Source organism: Dromiciops gliroides, chromosome 3 (genome assembly GCF_019393635.1).
Source record: "Dromiciops gliroides isolate mDroGli1 chromosome 3, mDroGli1.pri, whole genome shotgun sequence".
In the NCBI taxonomy this organism is placed as follows: domain Eukaryota; kingdom Metazoa; phylum Chordata; class Mammalia; order Microbiotheria; family Microbiotheriidae; genus Dromiciops; species Dromiciops gliroides.
This window is the reverse complement of record NC_057863.1, coordinates 398924036-398939157: the sequence shown is the minus strand read 5'-3', so window position 1 is coordinate 398939157 and position 15122 is coordinate 398924036. Positions and strand designations below refer to the sequence as shown.

Below are 15122 nucleotides of genomic sequence, written 5' to 3'. Positions count from 1 at the left end.
ATGTAGGAAAAGATAAGCCTAACCATATGAACCTCAAATGTAAATGATTAAACAATACAACAAAATGAAAGAGAGAATCAGAATGGACAAGAAAATAAATTTGGTTCATAAAAAAATTTGCTATATAAAAGAGACATCTAAACATAATGGCTAAAAATAAAAATGAACAAAAAAGGCTGGAACAAAATTTACTATATAATAGGTAATCTCAAAAAAAGCAAGCATTGAAATCATGCTCAAAAAACCCCCAAACAATGCATAATGTCAAGAGAGATAAACATGGAAATTATATTATATATAAGGTACAATGAAATAATATTAATATCAAATATATATTACTGACTGGGATAGCATCGAGATTCATAAAGGATTCATTGTAATTCCCTTCCAAAGCTAATATCTACATAATGATTAGAGGAGATTTTAATGTTAATGCTCAGAGCTGGATAAATCTTAACAGAAAGATAATAAAAAGTAAAATATAGAATTAAACAAACTTGAAGATGTTAGATTGGAAATACTCATGGCATCTTGTGAATGGGAGCATTGAAGTATATATATTCATATCCATAATACATATACACACATATTTCTCAGCTTCACATGATACCTTTACAAAAATTATATGCTAAAGTGCAGAGAAACTACCAAAAAAATGACTGGAGGCAGATTATTATGGTGTCAGGAATTTGGGTGTGAAGAAATGACAAAGACTCGAGTATCATTAATTTAAATTAAATTTAATTCAATTAGGTACCAAGTGCCTACATCATTAATGCACTTTATTAGGTCTTAAAGACACAAAAACAAAATGAAAAACAGTCCTACCTTCAAGGAGATTACATTTTACTGGGGGATTTAATATTTATATAGTAAATACAAGATAACTTTTGGAGGGAAAGTGCATTTTCTACTGGTAGAGGGCATCAGGAAATAGCACCATTAGGAATGTTCCTATATTAAACCTTGAAGGGGGATGTAAGGAAGAAGCAAATTCCAGGAAATGGGGATAGCCCAGGCAAAGACAGGCATGGAGGTGGGTGATGGAAGTCTAAGCTAAGGGAACATATTGGCCGGAACACAGAGTATGTAAAAAGGGATTAATGTGAAATATGTCTGGAAAGGTAGGCTGGAACCAGACTGTGAAAGGCTTTAAATAGTTTTTAAATAAATATTTTTATTTAAAGTTTTGAGTTCCAAATTTTATCCCTCTTTCCTTCCTTCCCCCTCCCTAAGGTGATAAGGGCTTTAAATATCAAGGAAAGGAGTTTGCTATTTTATCCTTGAGGTGATAGGGAGCCACTGGAGATTTCTAATGAAGGGAATGAAGTAGTCAGATCTGTTCTTCAGGAAAATTATTTTGGTAGCAATGCCAAAGATAGATTGGAAAGGGGAGATACTAGAAACAGAGTACTCTTAGGAAACTATTTCAACCACTCAGGGGAAAGGTTATAAGGGCTTGAACTAGGATGGTGGTTACATGAGGTGGATAAATGAGAGACTGGTTGTGGAGGTAGAATCAAAGGCCATGGTGACTGATGGAATATGGAGAATACATAAGAAGGAAGAAATGAGGATGATTCTGGGGTTATAAATTGGGGTGACTTAGAAAGATGGTTGTGTCCTCAAGAGAAATAGGTAAATTTGGAGGACAATTGGGTGTTGTGTGGGAAGATAATGAATTCTATTTTGGACCCATAGAGGTTCTGGGAAGCTACCAGATAGTGGGTAGTGTCCTTCCCAGCATCAACATGGTTCCATTGGATGCCCAAGTGGGCACTGGATGTCTTTCCACCATCCATGGGGTAATCTTTTGCCCTTCCTCATTCTACTCCCGCCCTCAATCCCAAACTAAGAACATACTTCACTTTGTGTTGCTTGCCCTGGTATAAAAATCCCTAGTTAAGGCTCTGCCTGAAGTCAGTCCATTCCAGGTTGAGGAAACTGGAGGAGTGAGAGGTAAAACAGAAGTCAGGGTTTCTCTGTGGAGATAAGAGTTGCTGTCCATTCAGCAAGGTTGAGGTGGATGGGTGGTTGTGACCTCATCCAATGTCGCACCTCAGTCTGAGGTTTGGAAATTCTTCTGCTTGTTCACTACACTCAGGAGCATCTGGACATATGATGTCAGTAGGTCATCCATCTTATAGCCCTGGGTTGGGAGACACAGAAGGGGCACAAAATGGTTAGGGTGGGCCACTGGGGAGAGTGCCCCACAGAGCCCCATGAGCTGTGAAGGGGAAGGGAAAGGAATAAGCATTTATATAGCACCTATTGTGTGCCAGACATTGCTCTAAGCTCTTTACAAATATTATCTCATTTGACCTTCACAACAATCCTGGGAAGTAGGTGCTATTATTATCCTCATTTTACAGTGGAGGAAATTAAGACAGAGGTAGAGTAACTTTCCCAGGGTCACACAACTTTTAAGTGTCTGAGGCCAGATTTGAGCTCCAGTTTTCCTGACCCCAAGCCCATCACTCCATCCACTGTGCCACCTAGCTGTTCAGGGGAAGATCTTTCATGCAACAAACATTTGATAGGAGCTTGATATCATGGGGATGCACATAAGAAAAGCCACACAGTCCTTGTTCTAATGGAGTTTTCAGACTAGTATAGGAATAAGACATGGATATGTGGCAGCTAGGTGATATAGTAGATAGTACATGAGACTTATAGCCAGGAAGACCTGGATTCGAATTTTGCCTCAGACACTTACTAGTTTTGTGACCTGGGCAAGTCATCTAACTTCTCTCAACCTCAGTTTCCCCATCTGTAAAATGGGCATAATAATAGCATCTACCTACCTCACAGGGTTGAGTTGAGGATCAAATGAGGCAGCATGTGTAAAGTGCTTTGTAAACCTTAAATAGCTACATAAATACCAGCTATTATTATATGAAAGGGTCTCGAGGACCCCCAGGAACCCCTGGACCACACTTTGAGAACCATTGCCTACACCATGCTCTAAGTGCAGAACCTAACATAGTTCCTTGTACATATCAGGTGCTTAATAAGGGTTTGTCCAGTGGATGAATGAGTAAAAATGACTCAGGCCACCTAGGAAGTCACCAATCTTTGAAATTTCATCACAAAACATTTTTGCCTGTGGTTATTTCTCCTTTACCATCCCCATCTCCAAGTTAATGAGCCCATAGTAGGACATGGTGAACTCAAATTTTACCTCTTTTCCCTGTTCCTTTTCCTCTTCTACTGGAAACAAAACCAATGAATGCTTGCCCCATGCCCTCCCTCACCTTCCCCACACCTCCAGAGACCCTGGTATTCAGAATGCTCCCTGGCATGCCCAGCCCCACTGCAGGCTCACCAGGGAGGTCTCACACAGCAGCCGATTCCCCCTCACGAGATTCCCAAGCACCAGGTGGAAGTAGGTACTGCCACTGCTCCAGCTGGAGATTTTTGTAAAGGGGTAGGTGTTAAGGAGCTCCTGCAGGGAGAGATGCAGAGAGAAGTAAGAAATAGAGGAAAGAAACTCAAGGAGCAGAGGAAGAGAGGTGGTGTTGGGCCAAAGGTGGAGGGATGACTAAGAAACTTAAGTAAAAAAATCGGGCTGGTAGTCAGGAGAGCTAGCTCTGCCACCAACTCTCACAATGTGTCCTTGGTCTGGTGTTTAATCTGTCTGAATCCCAGTCCGTTAAATGGGGCTAATTCTACCTACCTTGCAGGGGACTAATGAAATAAGGTGCCCTAGGCATCTTTCCTGAGCCCAGAGCCTTGACTAGGATCTCCTCCACTATCCTCTCTTCCACTGCCCTTTCTCTCTTCCTCCCCGCCACCAACACTGGGGCATCGCTGCTCTCTAATTGGGAAGGACAGTGTTCTGTACCCAGCCTGGGCTCTGGAGAGCAATGCTCTCCCAACTCCCCTCCCCAGACCCAGTAACTGTTGTTTGGCTTCCGTCATCCTGTGGCCTTATTGGAGGACCTAGCCAGGTTAATGGTCTCTCTGACCTTGGTCTTGGGATGAATGAGTTGCAATCCATGCTTGTTGATGGCAATGAGGATGATCTCTGGGTAAGCAGGCTCTGAGCTTTGCTGGAATGGAGAAATGGGGAAGGAAAAGAGGAAGTTACTGATATTCCTCACTTCATCCCCTAACCCATTTTCCCCCAAACCAATTAACACAGGCAACTTGGGATGAAATTAGGAATAGCCCTGTCCTGCTTTGTAGCTCCTGGCCTGGCTCACCTGGGTGGGGACTAGCTCCTAGTCTCTTGAATCCTAATAATCCAGTGACTGCCAGAGAGGCAGTGTCAAATCATATTCTTCCTTTTCATTTTCCCACTGCACTCCCACCTCCATTTACATATAGGAACAGAGTGGTGGGAGCCAGGTCCTCAGGCATACAGAAAAACTTAGAAACGAATACACACACACACACACACACACACACACACACACACACACACACACACAGACTTCCTTAAGACCTGATGTGTATTTGCAGGACAAAATAGCTTCCAGGATAGGGATAAAGGAAGAAGTCTTAGATTATAAACTCACTGAGCACTGTGTGGCCCCTGGTGTGTGTAATAGAAAGAATTCTTTACTTAAAGACCTAGGGGTAAGATTCCAGCTCTGACACTGCCTTTGTGACTTTAGGCAAGTCATTTAACTTCTTAGGGCCTCAGTTTCCTCATCCGTAAAATTAAGGGATTGGTTCATTGTTGTTGTTAAATCATTTCAGTCATGTCCAACTCTTCATGCCCCCATTTGGGGTTTTCTTGACAAAGATACTGGTGTGGTTTGCCATTTCCTTCTCCAGCTTACTTTACAGACAAGGAAACTGAGGCAAACAGGGTTAAGTGACTTGCCCAGGGACACGCAGCTAGGAAGTGTCTGAGGCTGGTTATATAACTTCTATGGTCCTTTCCAGCTCTAAATCTAATATCAGTGTAATAGTATGTGATTATGAGCTATTGACAAATTCCCTGAGTACCAGTACTACGAGTACCATTAGCTAATTATAATTCTTGAACTATCTACCTCACTGTTGTTGGGGGTAAAGAAGTCCTGTATAAATGAGTCATCGTCATTATCGTTCTCTTCTATTCCCACTACTTAGCATAGTTCCCTGCACATAGGTGTCAATTAACAATCAGTCATCAAGCATTTATTGAGCACTATTTATGTATCAGGCATGGTGTTAAATGCTGGGGATGCAAAGAAAGGTAAAAACACTGACTGTGGGGCAGCTAGGTGGCACAGTGGATAGAGCACCGGCCCTGGAGTCAGGAGGACCTGAGTTCAAATCCGGCCTCAGACACTTAACACTTACTAGCTGTGTGACCTCGGGCAAGTCACTTAACCCCAATTGCCTCACCAAAAAAAAGAACCAACCCCCCCAAAATACAATCCCCCCCCCAAAAAAAACCACTGGCTGTCCTCAAGGAGCTTGCTTTCTCATGGGAGAGACAACATGCAAATAACTAGATAACTACAAGATATATACACAGTAGGAGAAGGTAATCTGAAAAGCGAAAGGCATTAACAGGTGGGGGAGATGCTTAATCCATCAATTATTATTTTTTTTTAATGAAAGGGATTCTGTACAGGGGTGGCCAGGATTGGTAGGGTCTGAAACTGAACCTACCTTCACCTCAAAGAAGGCTGACCCAAAGGTGGGCCATCGGTAAATCACCTTCAGGAAGGCCACCTTGGCTTCATCCACTGTCTTGTCTTCATACTTACTGTAAGCAGCAAAGATATTCTATAAAGGAGGGGGATGCAGGCATATAAGCATGAAGAAAAACCCTCTTGGAATCAGTGATGTAAATCAACGGGAAAATAAGATTCAACTTAGAAGAACATCAGTTTGTAGACAGCTTTTTAGGAATTTGTGTATTGCATAAAGCAAAGGATGCCGTACCTGGGAGGTACTTTAAGGATAGAGTTGGGGAAATGAGAGCAAATGTATTCTGAATAGGAAATACCCCAAGACAGAGCCCTGGAGTCCCCTCTCCCTGTCCTTTTCCTTTACTCCCCCAGGTCAGTGGATTACTCAGTACATGGTCACCCTAGGGAAGGGATGGAGACTCCTAAGGGCAGACCACTGACCTTTTTCCATTCCTCTGAAGACATCAATCGGATCAAGTTCTCAGGCACCAGATCTTTCAGGATCTTGGAGACAGTGGCAAGCTGGGACCTGTCATCATCAAACTGGACCTTGTAAATGAGACCTGCAAGCTGGATGGCATCTTCCCTGGAGCATTTGTGGAATCCACGCAGGTACTTGGGCAGCTCCTGGTACAGAAAGACAGACAGACAGGCAGGCAGGCCAATTGAACATTTGCACCTACCGCACTGCTGATGTCGGAAGGCGGCCTGACCCCTTTGCAAAACTGGGAAGTAGAAGTTGGTGTGTGGCAGCTCTCCTCCATGTCTGCTCCATATCGCTCCAGAACTCTCCCCTGCCCCCCACCCCACCCCGGAAGAAAATGGCTGAGAAATCCAGCTACACTCAGATGTTAGGGCTTCACTATGTCTTTTCTCCCAGGGAGATTTGTTTCTTAAAAATGGAGAGGAATAGGGGGCAGCTAGGTGGCGCAGTGGATAGAGCACCGGCCCTGGAGTCAGGAGTACCTGAGTTCAAATCCGGCCTCGGACACTTAACACTTACTGGCTGTGTGACCCTGGGCAAGTCACTTAACCCCAATTGCCTCACTTAAAAAAAAAAAATGGAGAGGAATGAATGACTCCCTAAGGATAGAACTTCAGCGCAGTGTCTAGCACAGTGCTTCCTTCTGGCATGGAGAAAGAGACTGATCTGTCCCCATCCCTAAATGAATTGGCCCCAGGAACAGTTTCAGCTAGTTATGAGTTATAGCTCAGCTGTGCGCATGTGCGCATGCGGGAGAAAGCTTCTTTGCCTCCTGTAGTGCAAGATACTTGTTTGGTTTAGAAGTCAGTTCTTTGCAGCTTACAATTCACTCTCCATTCAAATCTTGGTGTATCATGGGGAAGGGGGCCTCAGGGGAGCATGATCCTTGGGTTCTAGTCCTGGATCAGCTACTAATTAGCTATGTGAAATTAGGAAAATTCCCTGCCCTCTCCGGTCCTAAATTTCTCCATTTGTACAATATTATGGAGTAGGACTAGTGTTTCATGATCTAGTTTCCTGCTTTCTGTCCCTTCCCTCCAATCCACTGAGATCACTGACACCATTCTATGTTCCCAGAACATGTAGCATACTCTGCTTACCTCTTTGCCTATCCCATCAAATCCCAATTTCTCTTCAAATTCAAGAGCCTCCTCAATCTGGCCCCAGTCTACTGCCCCAACTTTATCTTCCATTGCTATATAACACGAACTCCCCGCTCCACCCAGGCTGGACTCACTGTTCATAAGGTCCCATGCTTATGCCCACCTCAGCTTACACTATAACCTCCCAGCTGGAACACACCATCCCCCTCCTCTCAGCACTTCTTTATACTTGTCCAAATCTTACCCATCCTTTGAAGCCTAGCTGAATAGTTTCATTCCCCCCTTTTTTTCTTGAGTCTAAAACAATATCTGGAACATAGAAGGTATTTAATAAAGACTTGTTAAATGAATGAATCAATGATGTCCAGCCTTCTTCTTGAAGTTTACCCTGATCATGGTTCTATCTCCCTCCACTGGAGTCCTATATGGGCCAGAGATTCATCTCTTAGTGGAATTGCCAGGTAGTCCTTTTACCTGATGATAGTGAAGGATGGTGTCAGCATACAAATCTTTTCCAGGAGACACATTCAGCCAGAGTTTTCTCATGAAGTACACGTTGTAGGACAGGTTTACCGTTACCCCTGAGTGAATAAGGTCATGGCCATCAGCTACAGGGTTAAGGTCTTCCTGAAGCAACTTCGGCTCAGAGGATGCCCACCCACCCCTTCGGGAGCTGCTACATCCTCTTAGACTTGGTTTCATTTCAGGCCTCCTCTCCCTCTCCCCCAACCCCTGATCCCTTTCAATCCCCTTTGATATCAATTTTCTCCTTCTTCCCTGCCCTGAACAGGCCAGACAGTTTATGTTTATTTCTTGTTTTTGTGGTTTTTGGTTTTGTTTGTTTGTTTTTATGAGGCAATGAGGGTTAAATGACTTGCCCAGGGTCACACAGCTAGTAAGTGTCAAGTGTCTGAGGTCGGATTTGAACTCAGGTCCTCCTGAATCCAGGGCTTTATCCACTGTGCCACCTAGCTGCCCCTATGTTTATTTCTTAATTAAAGCAAGTGAATCTGTTTGGGTTTGAATATTGAAATTGGTGCTCGCTTCAGCAGCACATATACTGAATATTGAAATTGTACTTTGAGATCATTCAAATCCTACCAGCTCTGTCATGCCTTCATAGAGTTAGAGATTAAGAGATGGAAAGGACCTGTGTGGTCATCTAACCCAATACCCCTCTCCCCATTTTAAAGCTGAAGAAACTATGGCCCCAGGAGATTCAGTGACTTAGCCAAGAACACATAAGTAGAAAGTAGCAGAGCCAAGGTAGGAATCTAGGTCTTTGGACATTAATATTCCATCACTCTAACTCTGAATTTCTTTCCCTGACCATCTTGTCTCACAGTGATTTCTCCATAGGGGGTGCAGTGGATAGAATGTCAGGCCTGGAGTCAGGAAGCCTCATCTCCCTGAGTTCAAATCTGGCCTTAGACACTTACTAGCTATATGACCCTGGACAAGTCACTTAACTCTCTTTGCCTCAGTTTCCTCATCTGTAAAATGAGCAGGAGAAGGAAATGGCAAACCACTCCAGTATCTCCAGCAAGAAAACCCTAAATGGGGGCATGAAGAGTTGGACATGACTGAAACAACTGAACAACATACTGCTTTGTGTTGTTAGATGTGTGCATATGTATGTATTTTTGTGTGCATGTATGTGTGCAGGTATAGTTTATTTCTACAGTTATGTTGTTGGCCCCTTTAAGACAGGGATCAAGCCTTTTTCTGTGTCCCCCACATCACTTAGCACCTGTTGAGTAGTGGGTGGGCAGAAAATCTTCACGGAATCACAGAGCTGGAAGGGACTTTAGAGGTCAGTTAGTCCAACCGTACTTGGATCACATTGACTGATGGACCCCTGAGATACTCCCTGTGTGCTTTGTCTCTTAAGCAGGCGCTATGGGGCCCTCCCTGGAGATGTCGTTCCTACCCTATCCACTTACCCCCATCAAAACCCCTGAAGGCTTAGTCAGAGCAGTCTAAGAGGCGGGAACAGGGATTAAACCCTCTTCTTTTCAGCAATTAGAGTCCTTCACACGTTTTCAACTACTCTAATCGAGCCTTCAGAGGAATTCCTACCCATCAGTCAATGAGGAAAAAAAGGCATTTTCTGGGCAGCTAGATGGTGCAGTGGATAAAGCGCTAGCCCTGGATTCAGGAGGACCTGAATTAATATTTGGCCTCAGACACTTGACATTTACTAGCTGTGTGACCCTGGGCAAGTCACTTAACCCTCATTGCCCCGCAAACAAACAAAAAAACAACAAACAAAGAAACAAAAGGCATTTTCTTTCCTCCTCTCAAAAGATATTCACATGTACATTGATTAAATCCCTTCACAACCACATACACCAATAGGATAAATTCATTCTACCTGGGCCACTTCCACCCTTGAATCTATGACTAGGGGACTGCTGTATGAAGACCAGAGTCATGTGGTGAGAGACAGGCTTCCCAGCTGTCCTCTGGATGTTGGACCAGAAAACCCTGTGGTCCTAAACGGTGCTGGTATCCTGGTCTAGGAGACAGGAACTAGGCTGTGACCTAGTTGGACTAGCTGTATGACTGTGGCAAAGTCACTTATGCTCTAGAAAGCCTTATATTTTTTAATCAGTAAAATCAGATGATCAGACTAGATGATCTCAAAAGGTCCTCTGAAACTCCAAATTTTGTGATTCAAGGATTCTATTTAGCATCTCTCAGGATGAAAATCTTGTGGTTTCCACTCTCCATCTCTCCTAGGAGAGATGGCACCTGCTCCCTTTACCTTCTTTTGTGGGCTTGGTCTTTTTTATCCAGTCAGACACCTGCCTTAAGGAATCAAAGAAGAAGTCCTTTTCATTTTGGCTGATGACCTAGCAGGAGAGAGCAAATGTGGGGTTAGATGGGAGCAAAGAACTATGAAAAGCCCTGTCCCACAGGTGGCTTCGTGCTAAGGAATGAGCAGAAAGACTGTGCTGGGCCCTGGGAAGTGAGAGTTTTCCAGGGGAACCAAGATCATGGGTGAACAGAGGAGACAGCTTTCTACAAAGAATTCTTTGAATCTCGTTCTTCTTTAATGAAATCACATCTAGAATATTGTGTTTAGTTCTGGGAGTCACATGTTCTCCAGCCTTCTTGTCCAGATTTACTCCCATGCTGTGGGCCAGCCAAATTGGCCTATTGGCCATTCCTCACACATAGCACTCAGTCCCTCATGCCTATACCTTTGTATAGGCTCTGTACCCATCCCATGCCTAAATTCACCCTTTCCTCATCTCTATTTTTTTTTTTTTTGCAGGGCAATGGGGGATAAGTGACTTGCCCAGGGTCACACAGCTAGTAAGTGTCAAGTGTCTGAGGTTGGATTTGGACTCAGATCCTCCTGAATCCAGGGCCGATGCTTTATCCACTGTGCCACTTAGCTGCCCCTCTATTTTTTAAAAATCCCTAACTTCCGTCAAACCTCAGTTGAGGCACTGCTTCCTACATGAGGCCTTTCCTAACACTAATTTTTTTTCACAGTTTCTTTTTTTTTTGCATTGTTTAGTATTTTATTTTCCTCCTAATTACATGTAAAAACAAGTTTTTAATATTTGCTTTTTTTTTCCCCAGGGCAATGAGAGTTAAGTGACTTGCCCAGGGTCACACTACTGCTAGTAAGTGTCAAGTGTCTGAGGCTGGATTTGAACTCAGGTACTCCTGAATCCAGGGCTGATGCTTTATCCACTGTGCCACCTAGCTGCCCTCAACATTTGCTTTTAAAACTGTGAGTTCCAAATTCTCTCCCTTCCTCCTCCCCGTCCCCCCTCCCCCCGCCCCATTGAGAAGGCAAGTAATTGGATATAGGATATACACTACCATTAATTTTTTTTGGTTCCAAATTCTCTTCCTCCCTCTAACCCTTCCCCCACTCATTGAGAAGGCAAGCAATATGATACCCATTATACATGTGAGATCATGCAAAATAAATTTCCATATTAGCCATGTTGTCAAAAAAACCCCTAGAAAAATAAAGTGAAAAAAAAAAGTTTTGATCTGCACTCAGAGTAAGGCCTTTCCTAAATCACCCCACTGTTAGTGCTTTCTCTTCCACCTGGGAAGGAGATAGGGGGTACAGTGGATAAAATTCAGGGCCTGGAGTACGGAAGACTTGAGTTGAAATCCAGCCTCAGATATTTACCAGTTAGACACTTAACTAGCTTTGTAACTCTGGACAAGTTGCTTAACTTCCTAAGTTTTGTCAGCTCACAGGGTAGTTGTGAGGAACAAATGAGAGAAGATTTTGTGAAGGGCTTAGCAGTGTCTGGCACAGCTTAAAAAATGCTTGTTACTTTCCTTCTTTCCCTCTCCCCGCTCTCCCGAACTAATCACTTGCTATTTACTATGTATGTGTAGATGTATAAACCTATATACACATATACATATGCACACACACATAGCGAACTGTAAAACTTTATTAAATACAATATTATGTTATATAGTTAATACTAGAATAATACTGTAGTATTGAAATATGTATATATGTGGTTTTCCTCCATAGAATATAAGCTGTTTGAGGACAGGAGCTATTTTTGATCTTGTATAGTCAGGATCTAGCCCAGGGCCTGGCACATAGTAGGTGCTTAATAAATCCTTACTGAGTAATTGACTAGGTGGTGCATGTCCAGAGGAGGTTAACTAGGATGGTGAGAAGACTAGAAACTATATCATTCAAGAATTTGTCAAAGAAACTTATCCTGAAGAAAACAAGATTTGGGGGCACTTAGGATAGACCTGTCTTCAAGTATTTAGTGGGCTAACATGTAGAAGAAGGATTGCTAATTAAGTTATCTATGGTTAGCCCTAAAGGACAAAACTAGCAGCAATACATGCAAGTTGCAGAAAGGTAGATTTCAGCTCAATATAATTTTTAAAAATAGTAATAATACTTTAAAGTATCTATACCCTGGGGCAGCTAGGTGGCGCAGTGGTTAAAGCACTGGCCCTGGATTCAGGAGTACCTGAGTTCAAATCCGGCCTCAGACACTTGACACTTACTAGCTGTGTGACCCTGGGCAAGTCACTTAACCCCCATTGCCTAAAAAAAAAAAAAAAAAAAAAAAAAAGTATCTACACCCTCTTAGACATGGGTATTGCCTTCAGTGGTATAGATAGCAATCCATCCATGCCTTCTTGTCCTGTGCAACCATGGTACATGTCTTTCCATAAATCCCCCATGAGGACCAACCTAATGTGCTGAGCATCTTTCTATTTCTTGTCATTTTTATGACTACCAATAGAGTACCCTAGACGCACATAACCTGTCTGCCTCCTTTCTGATCACCTATCTCTTTGATGATATCTTTTCACTGCTTTTCTTGTACATTTTGTTCTAGGCAACATGCTGTAGTTAATTGATAAACCATTGTATACCTCTCCATTGCTTCTTGTGAGACTCTCAGTTTTAATTCTTTGCACTCTATGGCACTGACTTACAGACAAACAACATCACTAGAAGAATATTAATATTAAAAAGATGAGCTTTTGTTCCAAGGGGAAGACTGGGGATCATTAAAGGCATTATAAAATTTTCCATAGGCAATTCCTCTTATTAAATTATGGACCCATATAATAGTCCATCTGAGGTGTGTTTCCAATATATGTACTAAATATCCAACCGGACAATAGACATTTTTCATCCACTCAGTTTTTCATGTAGTGATAGTTAGGCCAAACTTTTGAGTGATTATGGATCTCTTTAGGAGCCTCTCCAATATTTCAGAGTTTGATGTAATCAGCACAATGTCATCACCACCAGAAGCATCAGGAAATTCCTCTTTGACATTGAACCGGACCACCCCCACTAGCGACAAACACCTACGGCCACTGTTGGCCAGTGTGTGCCCTTTTTTATTTTTTAGTCATTCTGCTCACCTTCTTTTAGGCTCAGCTAGGGTAAGTTGGTGTCCCCATTTCCCAAAGTTTTTCATCCCTCCTAAGCACGAATGCCTTCCCACAATTGCCTACTGCCACTGTTATTGCCGTACCTTGTCTGAAATCTTGACAAACAGGCTACAGCCCTCCCAGGAGTTTAGTTGCAGGTGAGTGCTGATGCTTTGACACAGCTCCCGAACCTTTGTGCTGCTCCCAACTTCAAAGATCTGAAAGAACCAAGGTCTTCATTTACATATCTTACATGTGGGTGGGACTGGAATGGAGGACAGGAGAAAATGAGGAAGTCCAATTACTGGCCAAGAGGGAGTATGGCCAAACAGAAGAACCAGGAGAATTTCTCTACTGTGGGAATATCTGTGAATATGTGAGCTTTCCCTCTGCTCTTTCCACAAGACCTCAAGAGAGGCTGGGGTTTTTTCTCTGTAATGATGATGTGAAGAAAACAAGTTGGGGTTATAATTCATGATCCTTCATATTCTTTAGAGCTGGAGGGGACATCAGAGGTCATCTTCTAGTCCAAATTCTCTCAAAATACATATGAAGAAACTAAGTAGAAGGAGTGACTTGCCCAAGGTCATATAGTCAGTGGGTAGTAGAGCTGGGATTAGAACTCAAGCCCTTTGACTATAAATCTGTACTATATTGCTCTTTCAGAGCACTAGATTTGTAATCTGAGGTCCTTGGTTTGAACCCTAGTCCTACCATTTAGTCCTTGTCATTGGAGCTTCTGGGTCTTCAGAGGTTAGATTAGTTTACTTTTAAGGTGGTGCAGTGGATAGAGAACTAGGTCTGGAATCAGGAAGACTAATCTTTGTGAATTCAAATCTGGTCTCAGATACTTACTAGCTGTATGACCCTGGTCAAGTCACTTAACCCTGTTTGCCAATGGCACACCACTCTAGTATCTTTGCCAAGAAAATCCCAAATGGGGGTCATGAAGAATTGTACATGACTGAAACTACTGAACAACAACAAATGGTTATTTTTTGAAGATCCAAGGATTAGGACAAGTGAAAAGTACCTAAAATAACATCTGCTTCTCCATTGCCCAAGGGCCACTGGTTTACTTCATAGCTCCTCTCAGCCATGACCTTTTCTCTTTCTCTTTCTTCCACTTGTCTCCTTGTTTTTGGTCCTTCATTTTCTTTTTCTTTTCTTTTTTTTTTTTGGTCCTTCATTTTCTACTAGGACCTCTCCCCCAAAAAGGGCAGGGCTAGATACAGGACGTTACCCCCCCAATACTATCTATTTCAACAAATTAATGAAGTACAGGAAAAGTCTGAATTCTATAGTATTCCATGTAGTGTTAGGGATACAACAAGAGATTAATGAATACTCCTTAAACTAAAAAAATTATTGGACTAGGAGTCAGGTTTGGGTTCTAGCGATGGCTCTTCTGTCAATTTTCTGTATAATTCAAGGCAGGGTGTCTAAACTCTTTGTGCCTCAACTTCCTTAACTGTAAAATGGGAATATCACTTTCTTGTCCTATTTACCACACAAGGTAGGATTATGAGGATCAAAAGAAATAAAGTGAGAACACTCTTAGAAGTGCTTGAAGGTAGTGCTTGAAGATAAAGCTGGAAATTTTGGCCACAGAGAGGAACTGAGAAAATGCACCTTCCTCCCACCTTTACACGGTCGGGGACTATGGATGTGACACATTTCATATATTGTTAGGCTTAGTTACTGTGATTGTAAGTTTGCCTCCCCCCTTTCTTTTGGATTCTTTGTTAGAAGAAATGGCTCCCTGGGTAGGGATGAAAAAAGGGATATATTTGAAAATGAAGGTGATATAAAAGCAAAAGGCATTTGTAAAAAAAGAAATTTAAACCATCAGCAAAAAAAAAAAATGAGTTTAAGAGTTTCTCTCTTCCTTGCCATTTCTGGTTTCTCTTAGTTCAGAGAAGGTCAGCTAGGTCATTACCCTTCAAAAACTCACACATACATATGTCTTCAGGAGTCAGACAAATAATAGCCATGGGT

The 15122-nt window shown here is 42.5% G+C and overlaps 1 protein-coding gene across 1 annotated transcript in view; it reads right to left on the bottom strand.

Annotated features, from left to right (window-relative positions):
• Positions 1-2059: 2059 nt before the first annotated feature.
• Positions 2060-15122, bottom strand: part of MYO7B (myosin VIIB) — a 119904-nt gene continuing 106841 nt past the window's right edge. The window contains 8 exon segments of the mRNA XM_043993570.1: positions 2060-2149; positions 3326-3445; positions 3969-4052; positions 5611-5727; positions 6075-6260; positions 7695-7801; positions 9988-10075; positions 13229-13342. Coding sequence (XP_043849505.1) covers positions 2060-2149; positions 3326-3445; positions 3969-4052; positions 5611-5727; positions 6075-6260; positions 7695-7801; positions 9988-10075; positions 13229-13342 — 906 coding nt within the window.